At 40.0% G+C, this 26,924-nt stretch overlaps 1 protein-coding gene across 1 annotated transcript in view; it reads left to right on the top strand.

Moving 5' to 3' along the window:
* The window catches only part of LOC124613271 (C-type mannose receptor 2-like), a 263,120-nt gene that overhangs the window by 133,371 nt on the left and 102,825 nt on the right, over positions 1 to 26,924 (top strand). The window contains exons 3-4 of the mRNA XM_047141964.1: positions 15,002 to 15,032; positions 15,164 to 15,415. Coding sequence (XP_046997920.1) covers positions 15,002 to 15,032; positions 15,164 to 15,415 — 283 coding nt within the window. The remainder of the gene's footprint in view (positions 1 to 15,001; positions 15,033 to 15,163; positions 15,416 to 26,924) is intronic.

Raw genomic sequence — 26,924 nt, forward strand, 5'->3', positions numbered from 1 at the left:
CGTACATTTCAGCAGGATAATGCATAACCGCATGTTGCAGGTCCTGTACAGGCCTTTCTGGATACAGAAAGTGTTCAGCTGCTGCTCTGGCCAGCACATTCCCCACATTTCTCACCAATTGAAAACGTCTGGTCAATGGTGGCCGAGGAATTGGCTCGTCACAATACGCCAGTCACTACTCTTGATGAACTGTGGTATCGTATTGAAGCTGCATGGGCAGCTGTACCTGTACACGACATCCAGTCTCTGTTTGATTCAATGCCCAGGCGTATCAAGGCCGTCATTACGGCCAGAGGTGGTTGTTCTGGGTATTGATTTCTCAGGATCTATGCATCCAAATTGCGTGAAAATGTAATCACATGTCAGTTATAGTATAATATATTTGTCCAATGGGTACCCGTTTATCATCTGCATTTCTTCTTGGTGTAGCAATTTTAATGGGCAGTAGTGTACTAAAGGAACGACAAAAATAATCTTTCCTTGATAGTTGCAATATCTCCACCTCTGGTGCTTTGTCAGTAAAAGAAAAACCCGTCTCTGTGAAGAACTTTTTCTCTTTCAGTACGCTTGACATGGAGAGAACCAAGGTGCGTGCGGTACTAATTTTCTACACAGCACCTGACGGTTGGTGCAGAGTGATATTAATCTAGTCCCTGATGAATTCATACGAACGACGCCACCAGGCTACCACAATATTCATATGAGAATTATCGAACGTTAATGCGACAGCTGTGGAAGTAGGTGGTTCCGTCTCACGATCCGAGTGGCAGCATGATCATTTTAGTGGGTGGCGACACTGCCCTATATGAGCACTTGTCCCTCCTCACTTCCATATCGTGAAGGGATCATGTCCTAAAGCTCTTATCCACCCAAATCTTAATTAATTTCTGTACAACCATCCACTTTTCTCAACCCACATTTGACCAACACGAGAAGTTGAGTCCAAACCATCTCTGAACAGAAATGTCGAACTTTTGAACAACCACACCTCTGGCAAGTAGAACTGGACATTTGGAACCCTGCACTGAAACGTCAGTCTACCCATTGGATTCTATGGGAAGTGGGAGGAGAGGGGGAGGCAAAAAAGTCGATTAATCGAATTAAACAATAAAATTAACACCAAAGTTATGGGAACAACTTGAACGTAACTTTCTGTGTAGCAGTCTATAATATTCCCTCCATGAGACTTGAAGAACATCTTGGCTTTTTTGAGCGCAAATTGCTCAACATGAAATGGTATGTGCTCATAATCTGTGAGAAAAGGCGCAGAGAGGAAGCGACTACTATCCTTAGGTCTGGGCATCTCCTATGTCAGAAAAACACAGATGTAAATCCGCATATTTACGGCATAGACCTGTTAATTCACAACAGGAGGAAACACCTCATCACCAAGACCATGTCCATTTGGGGCACAGTGATCTACATAATACACTCCTGGAAATGGAAAAAAGAACACATTGACACCGGTGTGTCAGACCCACCATACTTGCTCCGGACACTGCGAGAGGGCTGTACAAGCAATGATCACACGCACGGCACAGCGGACACACCAGGAACCGCGGTGTTGGCCGTCGAATGGCGCTAGCTGCGCAGCATTTGTGCACCGCCGCCGTCAGTGTCAGCCAGTTTGCCGTGGCATACGGAGCTCCATCGCAGTCTTTAACACTGGTAGCATGCCGCGACAGCGTGGACGTGAACCGTATGTGCAGTTGACGGACTTTGAGCGAGGGCGTATAGTGGGCATGCGGGAGGCCGGGTGGACGTACCGCCGAATTGCTCAACACGTGGGGCGTGAGGTCTCCACAGTACATCGATGTTGTCGCCAGTGGTCGGCGGAAGGTGCACGTGCCCGTCGACCTGCGACCGGACCGCAGCGATGCACGGATGCACGCCAAGACCGTAGGATCCTACGCAGTGCCGTAGGGGACCGCACCACCACTTCCCAGCAAATTAGGGACACTGTTGCTCCTGGGGTATCGGCGAGGACCATTCGCAACCGTCTCCATGAAGCTGGGCTACGGTCCCGCACACCGTTAGGCCGTCTTCCGCTCACGCCCCAACATCGTGCAGCCCGCCTCCAGTGGTGTCGCGACAGGCGTGAATGGAGGGACGAATGGAGACGTGTCGTCTTCAGCGATGAGAGTCGCTTCTGCCTTGGTGCCAATGATGGTCGTATGCGTGTTTGGCGCCGTGCAGGTGAGCGCCACAATCAGGACTGCATACGACCGAGGCACACAGGGCCAACACCCGGCATCATGGTGTGGGGAGCGATCTCCTACACTGGCCGTACACCACTGGTGATCGTCGAGGGGACACTGAATAGTGCACGGTACATCCAAACCGTCATCGAACCCATCGTTCTACCTTTCCTAGACCGGCAAGGGAACTGCTGTTCCAACAGGACAATGCACGTCCGCATGTATCCCGTGCCACCCAACGTGCTCTAGAAGGTGTAAGTCAACTACCCTGGCAAGCAAGATCTCCGGATCTGTCCCCCATTGAGCATGTTTGGGACTGGATGAAGCGTCGTCTCACGCGGTCTGCACGTCCAGCACGAACGCTGGTCCTACTGAGGCGCCAGGTGGAAATGGCATGGCAAGCCGTTCCACAGGACTACATCCAGCATCTCTACGATCGTCTCCATGGGAGAATAGCAGCCTGCATTGCTGCGAAAGGTGGATATACACTGTACTAGTGCCGACATTGTGCATGCTCTGTTGCCTGTGTCTATATGCCTGTGGTTCTGTCAGTGTGATCATGTAATGTATCTGACCCCAGGAATGTGTCAATAAAGTTTCCCCTTCCTGGGACAATGAATTCACGGTGTTCTTATTCCAATTTCCAGGAGTGTACTTGAGCTGCTGGAGTTTGCCTTTAAACTGTTTTTGCCTACGCACGTCAACCGATGGGTAACTGGAACGGCAAGAATTTCATAAACCACCACATTTCATTTAATACTTCGCGATTTTGTTGCCAAGGTAAGACAATGATCCACAGACAACCGTCTCTTCATTGAAAATTACGGACTTTCAATCAACGCGGAACCAGGGAGGAGAAATGATGAATTTTCTGAACAATAAACGTTTATAATGCTTGAACATATTTTACAAGAAAAATCTGAATAGGGAATAGACCAGGAGAAGTGCCATTAATAATGAAGTAAGTTACATCCTGACATCGAACAACCGAATCTGCTCAGTTGTGTCAGACATAACAGGTAGTAACTACAGACTAGTTGACCCATACAAGTATTAACACCGAACTCTGCAGGAAATGTACAATGAAAAGGAAGATCCGACCCTCAACAAATGAGCTAAAAGAGAAAAGAAGTGGATTCAGCCAGTACATAGACAAGGAAGTATTAAAAAGAAAATTACGAGGAATGGAACTGAAGTTAATCTCGACCGAAGTTACCAGGAGTATTCGAAGAGCAGCAGAGAAGAAAAATAAAATTCCGAGACTCAGCTTCTACAAAGAATAACGTATAGAAGAACGGCGAAACACCGACCCGAACACACCCAGATACAGAGATTTCACCAAAAACTTAAAGAAATCTATCAGAAGAGATCAGCGAACGCCAAACATAAGTCTGATCAAAGAAACCATGAAAATCAATTTGAATATGAGAAACCTTCCTTCCAGTGAATAAAAACCGAAGCTTAACATCTACAACATGCACAATGGCCTAGGAATAGTTTTTACCGAAAGAGACAAATTTATAAAAACTGTAGTTTTCATAGTAAGCTCCACAGTTAGGCACTGACAAGCCAAACCGTGGACGATGAATCACGAAGATTTATTATGAATGTGGGATGTGAAGAAGTGGACACTGCCGATAAAAATGAAATGGGCACAGCTCTAAAAGAACTCAAGAATTGTAAGGCGTCAGGAGAAGATTATATCACGAATGACATGACTGAAATTAGAGGAGAGATGAACTATTAATTCAATCTCGAAGAAGCAGAGATCAGAGACTTGTGGAAACTATCCTCTTTAGTAGTCATGTAAACAGACTGTTAACAATGATCTGAGAATTCAAAGTTGATTCCAAAGCTATCAGCCTCAACATTTACCTTCACAAGACCAAAGCAATGAGTCCATTCAATATTACTGTCTCCATCGTAAAGCAATTTTCTTGACAGTTGTCCGGTAAGAGTGGGAAAGGCAAAAAGTTTGAGGCCATAAGATCAGAAGAGTAAGTGCTTGAGGTATGACTTTCCGAACAAATTCCTGGATAGTTTAGTTTGTGGAATCAGCAGAGTTCGCTATTGTGTAGTAGCAAATGTGGCCCAGTTTTTACTGTCGTTTCTCTTACATGGCAACTTTAAAATTCTTGGTCTATTTCTACAAGTTTCACATCAGTTACCTAATTATGCATGCCCTGCTCTTTTTGAAATGATTTACAAGCTATTCACTCTATGACAAACATGCAGTTCGCCTCGTTGTTATGCATATTAAAATTAGCACCCTGATAAGGTATTACATCATTACTTCTTTGCCTATCACCTCCTCATGTGCTTTCTACTATAGTTGTATTTTCCCATCAATCTGTGACAAAGAGCATGATCAACTGCCAACCTTTACGTGATTTGTATATTAGTCTTCTTTGCGCTGCTGTTGCACCTTTGGACATTTCGCTGAGATGTGAATCTACCTTTGAAACAATCTTTCTTCTTCACCAAACAGATGCTCCATTTGTACTACCTAGTGAGAAAAGTGTTTTTCAGTGTCACATTTTAGTCCCTTGTTGACTTTGCCATTTATATTGACTTAAGAGGATTTACCTTGCAAATCTTTGTTTTCATATTTGAATTCACCTGCCTCCACATTTAAATTTACTTAACTCATTTCTTCTCTTAACCTATCACTATCGTCTTCAATTCTTACTTGATGTTACCCAGTGTTGGAACTTGTGACAACAGCAAAATATTTTGCTCATACAAGTCCACTTCTCAAGACAAGTGCCTCAGAAAAAACCTGTTAATTCTCAATCGTCATCAATACCCAACTTTACTTGCCCTGTTAACACAATACTAGGAGATTATGTTCCCATTTCATCGTCAACAGTACTTGTGTCGAGTATATATCAGGACTGTAAGCTTTAGTACCGTTCAGTTCCCTTTTAATTCTGTCCACACGACTTAAACCCTCCAATTCACCTGGTGAAGAGGAATCTGCTGAGTCTTCATTCATATCGATCATTTAGTTCAGAAATATTATGGGTGTTCCTAACAACTGATAAATAGTTCGCTCCTTGCCACATTATCCATCACTATTTGAGTTAGTGTCACTGCCTGGCAACATCTGTCCCTGGTGGCAGTCTCTTTCATTTTCTTGCAAACTGAGAAAAAACATAGAAACTACAGCTACGAGAAATAAATATTTAAAACAAAAAATGTCTATAAATTTCATGCATAAACTCTGGATATAAAGGTTTTAAATAATTTCCTCATATTTTACTCTTTTTATTTTTCTTGAAGATGTGGGCTGAAGATTGGAAACACTAGTATCACAAGTAATAATTTTTCAGTTCCCTTCTTTATTTCCCTAAAACGTTTATAAAGTTTTCCAATAAAAATTAGCGTTTTCTATACTTCAAAGAGTTAGGAAACTTTTACAATAAATATGCTTTAAAAAGCATAAAAGGTGTCATGTGATCTATGAAAATGTTAATTACCCACACACACATTCTTCATTAAGAATAGTAATGGAATTTTTCAGATTTTAGTGATGTTATAATTTCAAAAGCTAGATACAACACCTAGAAATACAGTATAGTAATCAAAGAACATATATTTGATCTGTGTTTTAATGAACACCATAAATATATTAAACACAAATTTTTAAATTTTGAAAAGATATTAAACGCAAATTTTTCAGAAATTTTAATGATCTGATAATGTCCATATGGTAATGTATCCACTTTATTCTAAAAAGTACATCTTTTATTGTAATGCACCACTGGTGTGGGGAATGGCAATTGAATCTCAATGAAGACAAGTGTAATGTGCTGTCAATACATACAACGAAAGATCCTGTATCATTTAGCTACAATAGCAGGTCAGCAACTGGAAGCAGTTAATTCCATAAATTACCTGTGAGAAGGCATTAGGAGTGATCTAAAATGGAATGACCATATAAAATTAATCGTCGGTAAAGCAGATGCCAGACTGAGATTCATTGGAAGAATCCTAAGGAAATGTAGTCCGAAAACAAAGGAAGTAGGTTACAGTACACTTTTTCGCCCACTGCTTGAATACTGCTCACTGGTGTGGGTTCCGTACCAGATAGGGTTGATAGAAGAGATAGAGAAGATCCAATGGAGAGCAGTGCGCCTCGTTACAGGATCATTTAGTAATCACGAAAGCGTTACAGAGATGATAGATAAACTCCAGTGGAAGACTCTGCAACAGAGACGCTCAGTAGCTCGATACGGGCTTTTTTTGAAGTTTCGAGAACATACTTTCACCAAGGAGTCAAGCAGTATATTGCTCCCTCCTATGTATATCTCGCGAAGAGACCATGAGGATAAAATCAGAGAGATTAGAGCCCACACAGAGGCATACTGACAGTCTTTCTTTCCACAAACTATACGAGACTGGACTAGAAGGGAGAACCTATAGTGATGCTCAAGGTACCCTCCGCCTCACACCGTCAGGTGGCTTGCAGAGTATGGATGTAGATGTAATTGTAGATGTAGAAGAGGATTACACCACAACTGGATAAATTACATATTTATTACTTTTTATGAAATTCATAGTTCCATATTGTTCTATATTTAAAACAAGCTGTCTTCATAATCTTGTAAAGCTATATTATTTGTCAGCATATATTTTAAATTTGTTAAATTTTTCTGTATAATATCTCTAATTTTATATGCATACATTATTCATCTTTAAACACAAAATTCCACCATTATTTTTCCATAACAATCATCTTCCATTTTAGCTAATACTTTTTCATTTACTTGAGAATCACTGTAAATATAATTTTTTGGATAATCGCTATTACCAAATTTATCAAACATCTTTAGTTTTTGTACTGTGAAGGTAATTGTAAGTATCATGAGAACAAAGTTCTACTTTTTCTTCATATTTTGGTTTTACAGCTCTGTAGTGAAAATCGTTTATGAATTGTTTAGATAAATCGAGTATTGTCATTGCAAGGTAAATCGTTCAGTTAAATGTGACTTTACTTTTTTCCATGCAATTTTCACCAAGCTTTTCGTTGAATATGGTTCTTTCTTGGAAATTTGGTTTTGCTATAAGTTTTCATTCTTATTTACATCTGGAACTAATCGTATATCCATTCTGATCCTTGGTTTCTACATCGTTTTTCAAAATACTGAGTTATTCATGAGCTTGAAGAAAAATTTATCAAAATCGTTTGTTGCGCTAGTTCTGGTTTTTATATTGTGATGAATACATTTTTCTAGCCAATTAAAGTGTTTAAATTTTAATGCTCTATATATTTTTGTTTCATTCATTCCTAGACTTAAATACAATTTAAGATTTTAGTAATGAACCACATAAGTATTTTTGGAATTCAGAATAGTAAAAACTTAGTCTCAGGCACAATTTTAGCTGCAGGAGGTAATGGTAATTCTTTATGTTCATTATCTGAAATTTTTTTTGCGTATTATAACTCTAGCTCAAATGTATAACCGTATTCGGAGTTATTAGCAATTTTCATCAGATCAATATCTCAGTCATTTTCCCACTCAAAATTTCTGTTGCAAATACTGATTCATAACAAAGCCATATAATTATTCGTATCTAATTGCTTTGAATAATTCATTCCTTATTTGGATTGTAATCTATCAAATATTTATGTTTTGCTTTAACATATCTGTTATAACATTGTTCTGTATCTCTTTCATCGCAGTTGACTTGTTTTATCGACTCGTTACCTCCCTGTTGAAATGTGAAGAGACCAGCTAAGTATGAGGTATTATTCCAGAGCCTCTATATCGTTAGTGACGTCCTTTTGGAAACCACTCAAAGTCATTTTAAAAGCGCTACATTGTTTATGTAATTGTTTTCTTCTTTCATTTTAGTTGCATGTTTTTGATATATTCTAATTCGTTGCTTCTGAAATGTGGTGGAATCTAGTAATCCAGCAGTCGAAGTACCTGAATCAGATACAAGACAACTCGTGAATGCTTCACATCCTAGATCTGAGGAAACTGTGAGCTGATGCTCAGAGGAATTAGTCTATTGAGACTATGTCGATAATCTTAAGAAATAGATCACGCTATGAGTGAGCATGACGCTTTTTCACTGCAAAGTGGAACAGAAAATGATTGATGGAAGTAGTGATCCATGTGATGACAGACGCAGAAGCCACTACTTCAATGTCAATAATCAATACAAATGTACCAAAGCATCTCCAATCTCAACTATATCTCCTCGCCATAATATCATCATGGAGTTTCCATCAACCAAGGTGACTAAAGGAGATTCAAAATACACATTTTCATTATGGCACCTCTATTTTGGTGATGAACTTCTAGATCACTTCCAACTACGAATATAATATGCAGCAACAGATTTTATCACGCAGAACTACTCTGAGAAAACAAAGCTGAACTTCAGAACCTGAATTTAGATGAATTTCTGGCTTCTATAACTGATTTTTCATGTGTGGAAATGTTCAAATTTGTCACGTCTAGGAATCAATTCTTAATGTTATCGAACTGCTTACAGTTTGACGACTTTCAAACTAGAAAAGAGAGCTCAAAGTTGACGACATGGCAGGAGCTTCTTTTCTATTTAGAAAAATTATCGGAAATTAACAAAAATACTACAGTTTAGGCACACGTAGATGGGTATCTTGTTTTTATTCCATGCTAAATGCTCATTTGTGGTCTACATCTCCAAGAAACCTGATAAATATGGCTAATAACTGATTTCAATGTGTGATGAAAAGACCAGCTACTTCTATAATGGATACACATACCGTAGGAAAGGCTGCGATGGCGGTACATCGCTAACAATAAAAAGAAACGAATGACACATACTCAATATATGTAGCGAGTGTGTAAACAAATCTCTGGCAGTAATAGCAACATTACTGCTGACAACTCGTTCAGCTCAATACAGACAGTAGAAGATTTAAGAAACAGACTTTTTGGTACTCTAAAAATGAATAAGAGAGGGAGACTGCAGGAGCATTTCATCTAAAGAAGCATATACCAGCTGGTTCGTCGTTGTATGTTTTTATGAAAGACACCGCTCTGTTGTCGCAAGTGCCAAAGAGAAACAAAGTGGTTCTTCTTGTTATACACATTTTTCATAGCCCTGCTGGGGATTTGTCTTGTCAGACACCACAAATCATATCATACCACAACACCACCAAAGGAGGCGTCGATGAACTGGAGAAAATGTGCTACATATGCTCCTGTAATCCGATGTGTTAATTCTAGCGCTTATTGAACATCAGCACACTGAATGCATATGATATACAGATCAGATAAAGCTCCTGTAGACAGACGTATGTTCCTAACAAAGTTATCCCGTTGTCTCGTGCGAAAAAACATGCAAATACGGACTCAGAATCTAATAATTCCGCAGCAGTTACGATTAATGTGCTGCTGTGTTTTAGGTCAAGATGCTCCAACAGAGGACACAGTGGTAGCAGATGTAGGGCTTAAAAATGGGAAATCATGTCGAATCTGTCCCAGAAGAAAGATGTTTGCTATATCTGGAAGAAAACGAATATGCATTCAGTGCTTTTACCAGATCTACAAGCAGTTTTGTGAAAACTTGTAACTTGGAGCACTCTTATTTTTAATGTGTTTTTTTCAAGTTTAAAAGCATTATATTTTCTGTTGACATGGTTTTTTGAGAAGTAATACAAAATGTTTGAATTATTTATCATTAGGTAACGGAAAATACAGAAACATATTACTTTACGAGGTGTGCAGTTGTTTTGCTAAATATATCTAAATGATAATTTGCCAGCAATTAATTAATGTTAATGATATGTATTATCATGTTTATTTAATTTATATTAACGACACTTTCACATGCAAAACAGAGAAATTAAAAGGTATTCAAAAGTAAGGGAACACATTGATTGCACTATTTTGTTAGTCTCCCACGTTTGTCACTACGTCAGTCAAAGGTTAATCATTATTGTAATGCACAAACTTTGTACCCCTGAAGTGTAAGACGTTATATCACTGCCATATTTCAAGTGATGGATCTTGTTATCATGATGGGCCTATTGTTGGTCGTGTCTTGGCCACATAAGTTTGCAGTTCATAAGAATTTTTTTTTCCATCAGCAAGTTTACCTTGTTCCACAGCTCCTTATTCCTTGTTATACTACAGACTGGGGTATAGCCAAAGACACCCCTGTCGTGGTCCATAACAATTTTTCTACTAGCAAACTTCCAGCTAATACTCCTTGTTTCTCAACTGTCTGTGATACACTCGCGTGATTTTAGTAACTAGTTTAGATATGGACCATACCGCTAATGGTTGTGTGTGGCTACTTTGGTCGGGGAGAGTGTGATATTCTTGATCTTTCTTTTACGTTAGGAAGAAGTGGTAGGGTCTCCTCCAGGTTTCTCCATTATCCCTGATTTTGTGCCCTTCTCTGTTAATGCATTTCTCTATTTTCTTTATCGATTGATTTTTTGCCCAGTATGCACTCATTCTCCAGTTTGAGCCAGTATTGTGCACCTCTATTTCTTATGGCTAGGCACAGAGGTAATAAGCCCAGTACAACCAAGGAGTACCTCAGTCGGCGTTGTTCTGTGTGTACCTGTCAGGCTCAGGAGTACACACACACACACCACACACACGTCTTTGTGCTCATCGTACAGACACTAAGTTTACCTTTCTAGCTCTACGAGCCTGCACTCTCGACGTATCAATTGCCACGTGGAGTGGTCGCGCGGTGTGTAAGTCTAGGGACCGATGACTTCAGCGGTTTGGTCCCTTTGGAACTCACACACATTTGAACATTTTTGACATAGTACTTATATATAAACCAGAACTTTGACATAGCGTCCATAATTAATGTTCCAGTTTCAAAACGCTGTACAAAGACAGCCACTGCTCACAATGACTTCAAATTTGCACATCTGTTATTGACATTGAAAAAAACACCATGGGAAAACGAAAAAAAAGAATTCACCAATTTGACCAATAGATGGCGCTGTAAACTTCGGAATATGCACTCCAAAGACGTGCAGCACATGCCCGTTGCTCAGTCTGCGTCCGAGACGCGTAAAATGACTGTCTCCAGGAAGGAGCACACTGCCAGTAAAGCGCTTTAACAAGAACAGTAACTGTGCTGCATTAGCCCTGCAGAAGATCCCGATACTCAAGGGTATGAGAAAACGTATTAACCCAATATCTGCTAAGTGTCTGTAGTAAATGACTACAACATTAGAAAAAACAGATTATTTTGAAGTGAAATGTGGCAGAGGGAGGTAAGCAGTTGGTCCGACATCTGTCGAATGTGTGTTCACAGTATTACAGAAGAGGTGGTCAGCAAACATGTAGTGCATGGGGACTTGGCCAAATGTTACAAGTGTCTGCGAGCATGGTTCATAAAATCCTACGAAACGTCCTGCGTTGCTATCTATACAAAATTGTCCGTGTTCAGGAGTGACTTCAGGCTGACCGAGGAGATGAGACCTACGGGTACTGTTACCTGTGCCTGGTGAAGGCTATGAGAGACTTTTGTGCACCGACGTCATTTCAACTCTTCAGCGGCATGGACGTGTGGGTAGGATCATTTTTTACGCAAGATGGCTCTCCAACGCACGTTGTACAGCCAGTGAAGCGGTTGGTGCAGAGGCATTTCGGAAATAGTAGAATTATCGGCCGCCATTTCATAACAGCCTGGCTATCCGATCACCTGATCTTAACCCATGTGACTTCAGGTTGTAGGGTTATCTGAAAGATGTTATGTTCAGTTCAAATGGTTCCAATGGCTCTGAGCACTATGGGGCTTAACTTCTGAGGTTATCAGTCCCCTAGAACTTAGAACTACTTAAACCTAACTAACCTAAGGACATCACACACAACCATGCCAGAGACAGAATTCGAACCTGCGACCATAGCGGTCGCGCGGTTCCAGACTGTAGAGCCTAGAACCGCTCGGACACCCCGGCCGGCATTTGTTCAGTGCTCCAGTTACGAACGTAGCTTAATTGAAGGCACGCATTGCGCAACGCGTTCTCAATGTGACCCTCCAGACACACCGGCCTACTGTGGAACACACTGTTCTTCAATTTCAATCTGTAGCAGAAAACAGCGGGTAGCATATAGAAAATGTCTTGTGCTGGTTTCACGACAGCTGGAGACCTATGTCATTTTTCTCTCTATGTAGTTTTTTGGTCCCAGACGATTAAAAACCGATGGCATTTTGCTTTTTATTCGCTTTTTGGCCTCAGGACAATTAAAAACAGATTTTGGTGGATGGGCTTAGATGGCTAATAGTGCCATAACTGTTGACTGCGGATCTTGTGCAGCCGTGCACATCGAAAGTAATGTTGATGCAAGGTGCAACTGAAACAGTAGCCGTCGTATTGTAACCCCTCTGTCATTTGTAGCCAACTATGTTTGCGTTAAGACGCTTAAAGAGCCATCTACTGCTAAAATTTTAGTTAAATGTTATTTCTGTCATAGTATCACGTTTACCCCTGCGTCAGTAATACGCTGGTAAAATTTGACTTCATACTGTGCACTGGAACATTTTTTAATAAACTGTTCTGTGTGCTGCTGTCGTTAATTAGTTTTCTACACACCAATTTCTAAGTGTTTCGATAACTTCCGTACTATGTTCCACTAATTTAGCCCTTGTGTTGACAGACGCAATAATAAGCAGATCGATTTCGTAGTCGATGCAGCCTCTAGTGATTCTCATAATCCTAAGCTGGTACACTAGTCCCTCTACGCCATTCTCCCATAACTCTGGACCAATAACAGACTCCTTTTGGCAACCTTCGATGGTACTTTTGACAATTATTGCTTTCCAGGGCATTCCAGTTTGACCTGCCTGTGTTTATTATACTCCAACAGACTGTTACAGATACACCTGGTACAGTCCATAGGTTTCAGGCTTCTGAAACCATAAATTACCGAAAGCATGAAACATGTCTGTCGTTATGCCTCTAACATACTTGTCGTCTGAGTCGCTCAAAATATACAAATCGCGATTTATTGCATAGTCCCTTACAGGAACATCCTAAGAACCAGTCTGTGTTCCCTCTGGGTGTGACACAGAAGGTTGTCCTTCCTTCGGCTAGAGCACTTACCAAACAAACCACATTGACAGATTGAAGAACTTTGTTTTCCCTGTTTTTATTATAATGTATCAGACATTTTCCAGTTGCTGGCTAGCCGTTCCTGAAGAAGACTTTCCTTTAAAAACACCGTCAAGTATGGAAGAATTTGATCTGCCAACTGATGTAACACTTCCAACAAAAACCTTTCCGGCCCAGGGGCTTTCTTCTTCTTTCACTTAATTACCAACAATTCACTTTTTCCTGGCAAATGAGGTCGCAGTCCTATTGTATTGTATGTCGTACTGTATGTTAACCGGAGACGTAGAAACGACGGAGAGACACCTTCCCCGCCGCAGCCGTAGTGGTCCACAACCCCACGACGACGACCGCAGTCCATTTCACCCCTCCGCCGCCCCACACCGAACCCAGGGTTATTGTGCGATTCGGCCCCTGGTGGACCCCCCAGGGAACGTCTCACACCAGACGAGTGTAACCCCTACGTTTGCGTGGTAGAGTAATGGTGGTGTACGCGTACGTGGAGAACTTGTTTGCGCAGCAATCGTCGACATAGTGTAACTGAGGCGGAATTGGGGAAGAACCAGCCCACATTCACCGCGGCAGATGGAAAAACGCCTAAAAACTATCCACAGACTGGCCGGTTCACTGGACCTCGACACAGATCCGCCGGGCGGATTCGTGCCGTGGACCAGGCCCTCCTTCCCGCCCGGGAAGACCTGGGTTAGACCGCACGGCCACGCAGTCCTGGTACTTACATGGTGCTCTAGTAATTTACAGCGAAGATACTTGATAGTACTCTGTGTCTTCCAGCATCATATAATCGGGGCACAGAGTTATCAGCAGGTACTACACTGATGTCTCCTTGTGTGTTCTCAACATCCCGTCGGATCAGGTCAAGGTACATAATACAATGGGTGATCGAACATTGTTGGCTACAAGCTTGTCTGCGCACCTGACTTGCTCTTTGTCATAAATGTCAATAGGGTGGGGCACCAGGTAATTTTAAACCCTTATGGCATTCTAACGAATGTTGGGATTGCCTTGTCTTGCGTCATCTTCAAAGGTCGCAACAGTTCGTTGGCTTTGGCGTCCGTATCAAATTCGCTTCCACAGGAAGAATTAGCAACTCTTAAAGACAGAATTTAAAATACAGTACTGTCTTTAAGAGTTCCTAATTCTCTCTGATTATACTGTATACTCGGTCGGTCTGGATGTTTGTGTCTAAATCAGTTTCTCCTTTTGTTATTGTGGAATAGATGATATAACGTATTGTAAATCTATCAGAGACATGCAAGTTTGCAATGGGGTCACTTACCTTATATTCTACAAACGTGATATCAATAATTCTTAACAGTTTTGTGCAACTTTGGAAAATAGGTTGGTTAAGAGGTCTATTCAAGACATGAATCCCAAGCTGCAGTCAGCTTCCTGAAAGCAAAATTCTCTAGCGTCAGTTACTCTGATACGCCACAATGCTGATTTCGCGTCTGCGTCCATACATATGTTTGTTGCGTCCACCCAGTGTTGCTCCTGTTTTGAACCTTTCTAATTGGTTTGCAGTTCTGGACATTGAATTCAGTTCAAAAAAGTATTTTTGGAAGCTTCGGAGCCCACTAAGGTCTGTGATAAGTAACACTTAATTTTAGTCAGTAGTGAAAGCAGGAGTAAGCTGAAACTTAGTGTGTTTCTTCGTAAGATTTTGCTTTTATCAACTGTGCTGTGCGTTTTAAACTTTCAGGGAGCGGATGCTGGCCTCACCTGTACATCAGGTTAGTTTTTTAAAAATACATTGAATCTTTCTACTGAATTATTAATATAAATTTATTCCAATTCCTTTTCTTTATTATCTTCATCATAAAATGTTTCATTTGAATGGTCAACGACATTTGTTTCCTCTTAGAGAATTTGCCATTCCTAACTGTCTACGACTATTACGTCACTGGAGTGCGGGGTCTCCTCAGGACGCACAACATGAAACTGGGATACAACCTGGCGCAAGTGGTCTGCGACCAGGATGGTGGAAGAATAGTCGTGCCGGAGACTAGCGAGGGTTACAAAAGCCTGAACAGAATGAGTTCACATAGGAAGCTGTCTAACTTGTTCATAGGCGCAACGGATCGGAGAGTGGAGGGTCGTTTCGTCGACGATAACGGTGAGTAAGAAAAATAGCTCTGGGTAACGAAGCAGAATTAATGATATGATTATTAGGTCGATTTCTGTTTTTAATAACATAATAATCACATCTTTATTTTTGATAAGTGAGATATTTGTAAACTCTGAAAGGATGGCAATAGAGGCAAGATAGAGTTTTGAAGAAAACTGCTACAGTTGCTATAGTTCGTAGATATATGCTGTGCGTTGCTCCTGAAATTTTACAGAAAGCTGACCGTTTGGCTTTGTGAAACAGTTTAACTATAAAAAGCAATGATCAACAGTTAATGTTATTCACATGTTCTAACTGTACTAATGACATAATAACAAAGCTTGCAATCTCTCCTCCGTCAGTGTCGTGTTGAAAATTATCGGTAGGCAAATACTCTGATGGAGAAAATAAATATTCATTTTACAAAAAGCGAGTCTCCATGAAGACTTTAAGATCCACAGTTGGGGTGGAAATAGTTATTTCGAGGCCGTTGGTTGTTGAGAAATGCAGGTCCTGGGTCGAATTTTGTCACTGATGTAATTGGGACTTTATAAATAACAAAAGAAACCTTTGAGTAATGTTTGTTCATTTGCCTACAAAAGCAGAAACACAGCGCTAGTGAGATGGCGTTACTTTATGTCACTGCATTATTGTCGCCACCTTCACGTTAAGCAATAGCCAACCGCCAGTTGGCCGCCGTGATGGACAGTGGCACCCATGCGCCCAGAGTTACAAAGTTGTTTTGGATATTCAGTATTGCAGTGCTTTCCACAATTTCCAGACAGAGACAGTTTAATACTGTTGCTATAAATACCGTAGCAACGGCCTTGCCGCAGTGGATACACCAGTCCCCGTGAGGTCACCGAAGTTAAGCGCTATCGGGTGTGGCCGGCACTCGGATAGGTGACCATCCAGGCCGCCATGCGCTGTTGCCATTTTTCGGGGTGCACTCAGCCTCGCGGTGCCAATTGAGGAGCTGCTCGACCGACTAGTAGCGGCTCCGGTCACAGAAAACCATAGTAACGACTGGGAGAGCGGTGTGCTCACCCCATGCGCCTTCTATCCGCATCCTCATCTGGGGATGACACGGCTGTCGGATGGTCCCGATGGGCCACTTGTGGCCTGAAGACGGAGTGCTTTATAAATACCGTGCCTTTTAGAGGTTTCTTTCGATTCGTGTTTTCCGTGACTTAAAATCTACTTTCAGCGAATATCGATGGTGTGTTTGCAAGCTAGTGTTAACGCCTGCCCACGTAGGTGCAGAAAACCACGTCACAAGCATCGGGTAACCTAGTGCCAAGATCAGCCAAGTGACAAAGAAGGAAAAGGTACTTACAGTAGGAGGAGCAGGAAAGAGCTTCGCTAACAACTTAGAATACTACTTCAGAAGTGACCTGGAGGCAACAGGTGCACCAACAGCACACACTCGTTGCGGTTTGTGGAGGTTTTGCAGCCACATGACCAGCCATGTGTTATCACGGCTGTTAGTAGTGTGAACTGAGAGCCGAGGGAATTACTTTTAACAGAAACAGTCTCGTAACTCTGCCATGGCCTCTGTTGCGTTCGAGAGATGGGGATACACTATCATGGTCAGCACCTACATAGGATGGGAAAAGGATTATATGAGCCTCTTGCAGAACGCGTGAGGGAGGGCACAAGCGCACAAGACAAAATCCTTGTGATTACTGGTGTTAAAGAGAGAGTTTTTTGGGCGATAGAGGAAGGCTGTAGACAAACAATAATGAAAGAAATTGAGCACAACAGAATCAGAGTTCCAGAAAAATAAAATTAATTCGTTTCCTCAGAATATTAGAATTTTGAAAAACGAGATAAATGAGCTTCTTGTATGCCTAGCAGTTGAGGAAAATCCTAAAGTGATAGATGTTCGTGCCTCTCTGAACACCACACAACCACAGGGATGGAGAAATTCTACAGGGCGAAACACCTAAAACTTGGTCCGAAAATATTGCGGAAATGGAAAGTGCTAATGATGTACATGGTAATTAGGAGCTCGTGTTGTTGGACAATATACAGATTGTAACAAAACATAGAAAGTATATTTTTGTGCAAACATATACTTTTTTGAATGGAACAATGCTGATTCACGTTATCAGACAAAATGTATGGTAAATCACAATGTCGGTGGTGTTTGTTGCAGGATTCTAGGGTGAGTCGTTTACGAGATATCGTATTCTGAAAAGTTTCGATACCGATACTTGTACAATACTTGTGATAGCACACATAAAGGAACAACACAAGGGCATAACTAGTTATATGGATTCCGACCAGTTGTTCAGTTGGAGAAGCAAGAGAATACATTAAAAATGCAATTGCACAAAAGATTAAGCAACTACAAGTAACACCAAAAGCCTTCACTGTCATTAATACAATTAGAAAAATTCTAAAGAAACATAAGGACATGAGGTATTGACATAATTTCAAACAGAATTCTGAAAAGCTTCGCAGTTTAAGAAGTAATGTCCTCAGTGATACATACAATGCATCACTGGCACAGTGGATTTTTCCAGACATGTTAAAATGGGAAGTTGTTAAACAGCTTCATGTGAAAGGTGACAAGCCAGACTTAAAAATTATCGTCCAATTTCCTTACTGAAATCTTTTTGAAAAATATTCGAGAAAGTAATGTACTGAAGTTAAGTGGAAACAATTCACTTAGCATATCACAGTTTGAATTCAGAAACTCATGAAACAGCACAAGCCTCAAATAATGAAATATAGCCAGTTCGTATTTTTTGTGATCTATCCATGGCATTTGATTGTAAAGCTTTATTACTCTTCTAGAAAAATTGAGGGTTTGTGGAACTGGTGGATTTATGCTCAGCTGGGTTGAATCGTACTTAACGAACAGAGAGCAAAAGGTTATTCTGAAAATTCAAAGAATGCCAGAAGGGTAGAAAATTTTAATCATTGTGGAGAAATGCTAAAAAAGTCCCACATGGTTTAACTTAGGATCCACTCCTATACATGTACGAATGACCTTCCACTTAACATTCAACAACGAGAACTGCAAAAATACCATTAGAGACAAAGCAACAGAAGGGATGGTAGATGATATCACGCAAAGAATTATAATATCGTTCATAGAAAATGGACTCTGTCTAAATTTTGAGCGAACACGCTATATTCAGTCTGTTACAACAAATAAACTCATACAAACAACTGGTGTAGCCCCTGACCAGGGGTCAGCAAGTGATGCACATTGTTCCAAATTACTGAGTGTACATATCGATGAAAACTTGAACCGGTAGAATATAATTACGGAGCTTCTTAACCGAGTAAGTTCAATTGCTTTAGCTATTCGTTTAGTGGCTAATCTTGGAAAAATAAACCAACCCTCTGACATATTTTGCATATTTCCACTCAATAATTTCCTAAGGAATAGTTTTAAGTTAAATATTAGTTTTAAGTTAAATATGATTTAAAGCTATAATTGTGAGTCATTACACAGATAATTCAGTGCATCCTGACGACAAATGGTGATCTTCAAAAATTACCGGTTCTTTTCACATGTATATCGTGTTGAAAGAGGGATACAAGGGCTAAAATCGTGCAAAAACAAAATTCATTAGTGAAACGTGTGATTATATATCTATACTAATAATAAAACCATAAAACTAACGTGTCTCTCTGTGTAAGCACACCAAAGCTACTAGACGGATTCTCATGGAATTTTCACAGGTAGCTTGAGAATAGCTCAGGGAAACATGTAAGCTTTATTTTCATCAAAATCTGGTCGTAGAAAAAATATATACGCTGATGGGAAGTTTTATACAAAACAGTTATGTCTGTTCGTTTATTTGATTGAACATGCTAATTTCCAAAACTACTAGGCAAATTTTCATGGTATTTTCTCAGGAAGATTGAGCAAAGCTTGGGGCAACATAGAGGCTATATATCATCAAAACTGGAACACACACACACACACACACACACACACACACACACACACACACACACACACAAAGATATCAGAGCATAAAATTTAGTCGAAAATGGTCTGCTCAACTTAGTAGTTCAGACGTTTCGTTATCACGACTTAATACACCAAAAACAAATATATGGCGTTGTGAGTTTTGTAGTGCTTCAAATGAAGTAATAGATCGATCTTTTAGTTTGGTGAAACATGTACTGTGGAAGTTAACATCAGTCACAGGTTTAAATGCCCGATATTTTATTTGCAAATAAAAACCACAGTGAATTTATTTCGCTAGGATGTGCAAATTCACTGATTTCACGTTGTATGTTGAAACCTGCTTTGTTTCTTTAGACAGGTTTTATTTATTTCCTTTGTTGGGATAAAAGAATTTACTGAGTTTGTTTTGTGATTAGAACGCCTATGCATTACATTTTTATTTTTTTTACGTACAGATAAAATTGCCTCGAGAACACTCAAGTCTTTCTGAATACACCAGAATGGCTAAGTCTGTGGACTGTTTTGTCTTAAGAATCTATGGAAGATCGCTAGACGAACCTTGCTGCAGCTTGAGAACATAGGGTTTTAACTTACTCTTGTCCTTCCGTAAGCGAGATGTAGCGAGAGTCTGATGGAAAGCATCATGCATTATATTGCTCCTCAGAACTCTTCACTCACAGAGGCTCAAAGGCACATCTCTCCATTGCAGCATCATAGAAGCAGAAATGTTGATGGGAAGTGGATCAGGAGAGCGAGTTTTATATCCCAAATCCTGATTATTCCTAATGACTTACTGTTTCGTTTGAATCGTGTGCAATTACCAGTTAGCTTATGTTATGCCATAGCAATAGAAAAAGAACAAGGCGCGATTTTACATGTATGGACCTTTGTTGCCTTTCGCACAGCTAGCACTATGTGGCTGTGTCCCAAGTTAGTGAAGCAAACAATCTCTTCGTCCATGCCGCCAATCATATTGCATCAAACGGTGTATACAAATAAGCTTTATAAATTAAAAATAAATTCCACACACACAAAGTCTTAGGCACGCCTATAATTACGTACTGGACTATACCGTATTTATCAGCTAGTGAAAAAGTAGAAGTAACTCAGAACGTTGTGGCATATTTCAGTCGATTCGGTTTGATCAGACTATGACAAAACTGGAACAGGATTGTATCTAGGATAAATATACTCTAGTTATCGACATATCTTTATTGACGTTTCAGGTAGTTAATACTAATTCCAACATTAAATAATAAGTACAACTATTTATCAGAATAGAGGTAACTTGACCTTGTGATTTAACTGAAATACCTTAATTGCTTCAAAAAGTTTTTCTATCAAAGTGTCAAAGTAGAAATGAACAGTATTTTCAAATTAGGCTTTCCAAGATAAGTACGTGGAAATCATACCCCAAAGAAGGTGTTACGCCACTGCAAATATGTGGTTCCAGATTTCAGTGCATGGTAGTATAGCTGCTGATAGTTTCTAAAACAGATACCAATTAGAATACCTTAAACTACAGGAAGAAATATAATAAATAAAATACAAGTTGAAAGATCTATATAGAAATAAACGAATAATTTCAAATAAATTTAGGTCACGGCAGAATGTCTTTGTTGTGCATCAAAACCACCTTTCATCAGGCAGACTCTTAGGTAATGCTGTACAAAGCAGTTGCCCGATGAAGAAATCGAGATGTATTATATAAAGTTGTCGTAATCGATATCAGTTTTATGAAATGAGCAGCGAATTCAATGGTATTAAGGACCAAGATACATACAAAATTCTAGAAGGCGAAACTAATTATTTTGTCGATGTAAATAAGGCTGGTCAATTCCAAGATAACCTCAATGGATCATTTGTGTTAACTAAAAATTCAATATGCGGGAAAGAGTAATTTGTCCTATTTGAAAATGATGGGGTCATATCATTGTGGCTCGCCAAATCCTGAGTACGAGACAAATTACAGAAATTTCGTAAATTTTGCTATTCTGAGGACGGGTCGCAATTTTACACATATTATGATCTCTACTAGCGCTATATAAGGAATTCATTGCTCGTACCTATCTAAAATGGATTCTAAGTCTAAAGTAGAGTCCCCAGTTTCAACAGGTTTAACAGTTTTTATAACATGTGAAAATTTTTGTGATTACTCAGACTTCAACGACTGCTTCATAATTTTTACATATCGAAATAACGCTGCAGGTCACAGTTTCTAACAGTGTTGGTGATCATTTTTCGAAATTTTACGATTCTCGTTTCTTTTCCGACATTGGGTAATATCTAAGTACCGGTATGTCTTTACTCCAACCTATCGAGACTATGCTCCAGCGTTAGGCTTCAGGGTTATATGTGTGAAATTGATATAGTTTTACCATTTTCACTGCTTTGTTTTAGATTTTTTGCATTGCCACACACAGAAGGGACCTTTGCATTTTTTTCCTCACAGAAGAGTCGGAATTTAGAGGATGAGTACTCAGACTAATTCCACTCTAACAGGCTTCGGGAAGCCCAGCGCTACCGAACGACCGCCTTGACATCTGGAGGTAATATGGGTATAGTGAGTGGACGCGGGTATGGAGGGACGTGGGGTCATCACGCCACTCTGTCGGCCGCTGTTAGTTTTCGTGACTGGAGTCAATATTTCTCAGTAGAGTACGTCCTCGATTGGCGTCACAATGGCTGAATGAACCACGCTTGCCAACAGCATCCATCAGACTCGGAAAGTCGCCCATCCAAGTGCTAGCCAATGCCCACGGCACTGAAATTCAGTGATCTGACGGTAACCGGCCTAACCATTGTTGCAAAGTCGCTGGAAGAGGTGAATGGTTACTTCCATTAAAATGTCCCTGTTAAGGAGAATTTAAACGCTGACGAAATAGATATCATATGGCTATTTAATGGTAGACTCACATCCGATCTCGTAAACATGGCATTTTCGTGTAGGTACTCCACTGTGAGAGAAAAATATCTATTTCGCTTTCTCTTCCTTCAAATAAAAATAATGTATCACTGTATCTGCAGTAGTATTGGACGTTATTAGTTCATTCTGGATGGATTTTAAAAATTAAAAACAAAGTTATTCACGGCATATATATATATATATATTCTTCACTACTAGTGTAATGTATATATATATATATATATATATATATATATATATATATATATATATATATATATATATATATATACACTACTGGCCATTAAAATTACTACACCAAGAAGAAATGCAGATGATAAACGGATAGCCTTGGACAAATATATTATACTAGAACTGACATGTGATTATATTTTCACGCAATTTTGGTGCATTGATCCTGAGAAATCAGTACCCAGAACAACTACGTCTGGCCGTAATAACGGCCTTGATACGCCTGGGAATTGAGTCAAACAGAGCTTGGATGGCGTGTACAGGTACAGCTGCCCATGCAGCTTCAACACGATACCACAGTTCATCAAGGGTAGTGACTGGCATATTGTGACGAGCCAGTTGCTCGGCCACCATTGACCAGACGTTTTCAGTTGGAGAGAGATCTGGAGAATGTGCTGGCCAGAGCAGCAGTCGAACGTTTTCTGTATCCAGAAAGGCCTGCACAGGACCTGCAACATGCGGTCGTGCATTATCCTGCTGAAATGTAGGGTTTAGTAGGAATCAAGTGAAGGGTAGAGCCACTGGTCGTAACACATGTGAAATGTAACGTCCACTGTTCAACGTGTCGTCAATGTGAACAAAAGGTGACCGAGACGTGTAACCAATGGCACCCCATACCATCACGGCGGGTGATACGCCAATATGGCGATGACGAATACACGCTCCCAATGTGCGTTCACCGCGATGTCGCCAAACACGGATGCGACCATCATGATGCTGTAAACAGAACCTGGATTCATCCGAAAAAATGACGTTTTACCATTCGTGCATCCAGGTTCGTCGTTGAGTGCACCATCGCATGCCCTCCTGTCTGTAATGCAGCGTCAAGGTTAACCGCAGCCATGGTCTCCGAGCTGATAGTCCATGGTGCTGCAAACGTCGTCGAACTGTCCGTGCAAATGGTTGTTGTCTTGCAAACGTCCCCATATGTTGTTTCAGTGATCGAGACGTGGCTGCACGATCCGCTACAGCCATGCGGAAAAGATGCCTTTCATCTCGACTGATAGTGATACGAGGACGTTGGGATCCAGCACGGCGTTCCGTATTACCCTCCTGAACCCCAGTCATTGGATCTTGACTAACGCGAACAGCAATGTCGCGATACGATATGCCGCAATCGCGATAGGCTACAATCCGACCTTTAATAAAGTCGGAAAATTGATGGTACGCATTTCTCCTCCTTACACAAGGCATCACAACAACGTTTCACCAGGCAACGTCGGTCAACTGCTGTTTGTGTATGAAAAATCGGTTGGAAACTTTCTTCATGTCAGCACGTTGTAGGTGTCGCCACCAGCGCCAACCTTGTGTGAATGCTCTGAAAAGCTAATTATTTGCATATCACAGCATCTTCTTCCTGTCGGTTAAATTTAACGTCTGTAGCACGTCATTTTCGTGTGCAGCAATTTTAATGGCCAGTAGTGTATGTAAACAAAGATTCATTTTCATACTGAAATTACTACCTTCATATAAGGTCAATATCCGAAATTTAAGAATATCTTGTTACCGAAACTGCCACTTTCCTATAAGTTCTACATCTTTTTGGATGTTAAACCTATAGGAAATTTCAATCAGAGAATGGATTCTTCAATGTCAGTTCCATAGACTTTGCCATGTTCGAACTGGGACGTTAGTGTACAAGTTGGTTACATCTAAGGAAATAAATTTAGTATTTTCTTTGACGTGAACAACTCTGACTTGTTTCACTGCGTCGACTGAGTTATGTACAGTATATTCATTATCAATACATAGTTCTCAGTCAGATTATAACTAAATTTTTTGCCAAGTCAATCTGCAGGACTGCTCATACAATTAACTAAGTGTGTGACAGTGGTGTTTGGTTGATGACCTTTCAGCTGGGATTGTAATTTCGGTGCAGAGCGGTTCAGCTTGGTGACTATGCTTTTTCTCTTTTATCAAGCAAAAAAATCAGTTTTCCTCAGGGCTTTGTAATTTAGGACATTGGACGATAGCTTGGCTCATTTTCTGTGCAAGTAATGTTGTTTTTATGCAAAATTTTGAGGTTTAATTTATGTACATTGTTTGGAACATGATCACCACTGCATTTCCCTTGTTTGCTCGTACTAAGTCATTCTTTGTTTCTATTTCCTCACAATTTGTATAGAAATTTTCATTTTCTTTTTGTAGAGTTTCTTATCTTTCTGTAACAATAATGTTTTCTAATCATTTTGGGTCTCTTTCCAGTACTGTGGCTTTGATGTCCCATGATAAGCTTAGCTGCGTAAACTGAAGAATTGAGGGAGGGGAAAAGAGAAGGGGACTAATCTATCAGCAAGCGTTTTGGGAAAGCAACAAAAACTTTATAAATTGAATAATTTTGCAGTAGGACTAATTATTTATCCACTCTGGTGTTGTACATCATTACATACAAGTTAAATCTGAGGCAGCTTTACAGTCATTAAAATTAGTTTAGAAACTGCCAGCAGGTCTTCTTTTTACAGTTAACAGGAGGGTCCTATTTTGATTAAACACATAATATAAAAACAACCAGTATATTTAATCTCTTCATACACTGACATACTCAACTAAACATAACTGAACAAGATTAGAGTCATTCCGGCACTTTTCAAATGGATATTAAAAGCAAATGTGAAATCAGTCAGTATCCCATGTGTGATTTCTGAATCTTGTGGTGTTGGTTGTTTTCCTGTGTCAGAAAATCGCTCAACAAAGATGTTGAAATAATTCTGGTATTCTAAAGGTGCCAGTTCAAGCATTTTAGCAACATCATTGGCCCTGGCAGCTTTTATTGGTACTTCGTCAGAGTAAGCTGGGGGCATACTTCATACAGTAGGATACGTACCAGGTTTTACGTGTGAGAAATCGTAGGTAACTAGGCCACTGGGATGATGAGACAAAGTACGCGTTTTGATATTGCTGAAAACTCAAATACTTTATGTTAAGTTAGGGCCCATGTATTGCCTTTCGCTGTAACAAATGTCTTGCGAAAGGAATAAAAATTATTAGCAAAATCCAAAAACACTCTTTTAGGACACATTTCGAACACCAGCTTTGTCAGCCTAGTACATAATAAGTCGTATTACTGTAATCTCTTTTTTTTTTTTTTAGTTCTATTGCAGAGAAGTCTCGATCGTATACCATATCTGAATGGCCACATGAAGGAGACATACGGGTTACTACAGAAAATCTTCTGTTGTGCACCAAAGTGTACCAAATATGAGGAACTGAACATTTCTTCATTTGGTCCGTAAAAGCATCTGAGAAAATGGTAATAGCTATATTAATTTCAGTAAAACTCACTAACAGAGAAACAACTTCATTTGGGTATTCTGCAGCAGTTGTCACATCATACGTGTACACTTGGCCTCCATCAGCAGATAACCTGTGTATCTCAAAAATAAAAACCCAACATCGAATGTAACAGAATATCTTCCCTACAGGTACATCTGGAGCTGCAATGTCCTGCGTATAATCGGAAATAGTTACTTCTGCTGTTCCTTTCTCATCCCCTTTATCTACCCATCTTTTCATACTACAAAAACGCTTTCACGCATACTCTGTGAGGTTTTAGTTCCTTTCCCCCTTGTATCTTTGAGGTTATGTTTGTATAACTGTTAATTCTACATTTAAGTTGTGCACAGATCCCAAATGTATGCAGGACGTCCAATTGTGTAGTTGAAATTATCTTTGGAATAGTTGTAGAAATAAAAGTATTTTAGTTTTGGGTTGAATGCATTGTTTTCAGTTCCATTGGATGTCATATCTTGATAAATTAAGTACATATGTGGGTCGTTTTTATTTGTGAATAGCTTCCATAACTTGATGACTGATAAGCTACATGTTAGATACTTCTTCCAATCAGCTTCTTTTCCCACAATGCACAACCCTGTACGGATATGAACGAATAAACTGCTCTATTAAGACACTGGTATTCTCTGTACTCTTGAGCTGTCAGTTGCGTTTTCCTCAACTGTCTGATGGCGAAATACACCGTCCTTAAGAAGTCGAAATAGACTTTCCAATCGTTGCTTCATAAAGCCATAATGTGCTACAAATGACTTTTTGCACATGACAGTCTTTAAAGAAACTTCAACCTAAAAAGGAATAAAGTGATTAATTTATTACTATTTCATTTTTCTTCTCTAGCTAATAATATTGTCACGTAGAATAAGTTGTAATTAGCTGAATGACGAACACTAACTTCACTTAACGAAGGTTTATTCAGCACTTGCACATAAAAGAGCGCGGAGCGAACTGCCTCCGCCCAGAACACATACAGTATATATATATGCTGAGTCACCTAACATTACCGCTGGATATATTTCGTAAACCACATCAAATACTTACGAATCAATTCCACAGACCGAACGTGAGTAGAGGGGCTAGTGTAATTGGTTAATACAAACCATAAAAAAATGCACGGAAGTATATTTTTTAACACTAAC

This window comes from Schistocerca americana, chromosome 4 (genome assembly GCF_021461395.2).
Source record: "Schistocerca americana isolate TAMUIC-IGC-003095 chromosome 4, iqSchAmer2.1, whole genome shotgun sequence".
Lineage (NCBI taxonomy): Eukaryota > Metazoa > Arthropoda > Insecta > Orthoptera > Acrididae > Schistocerca > Schistocerca americana.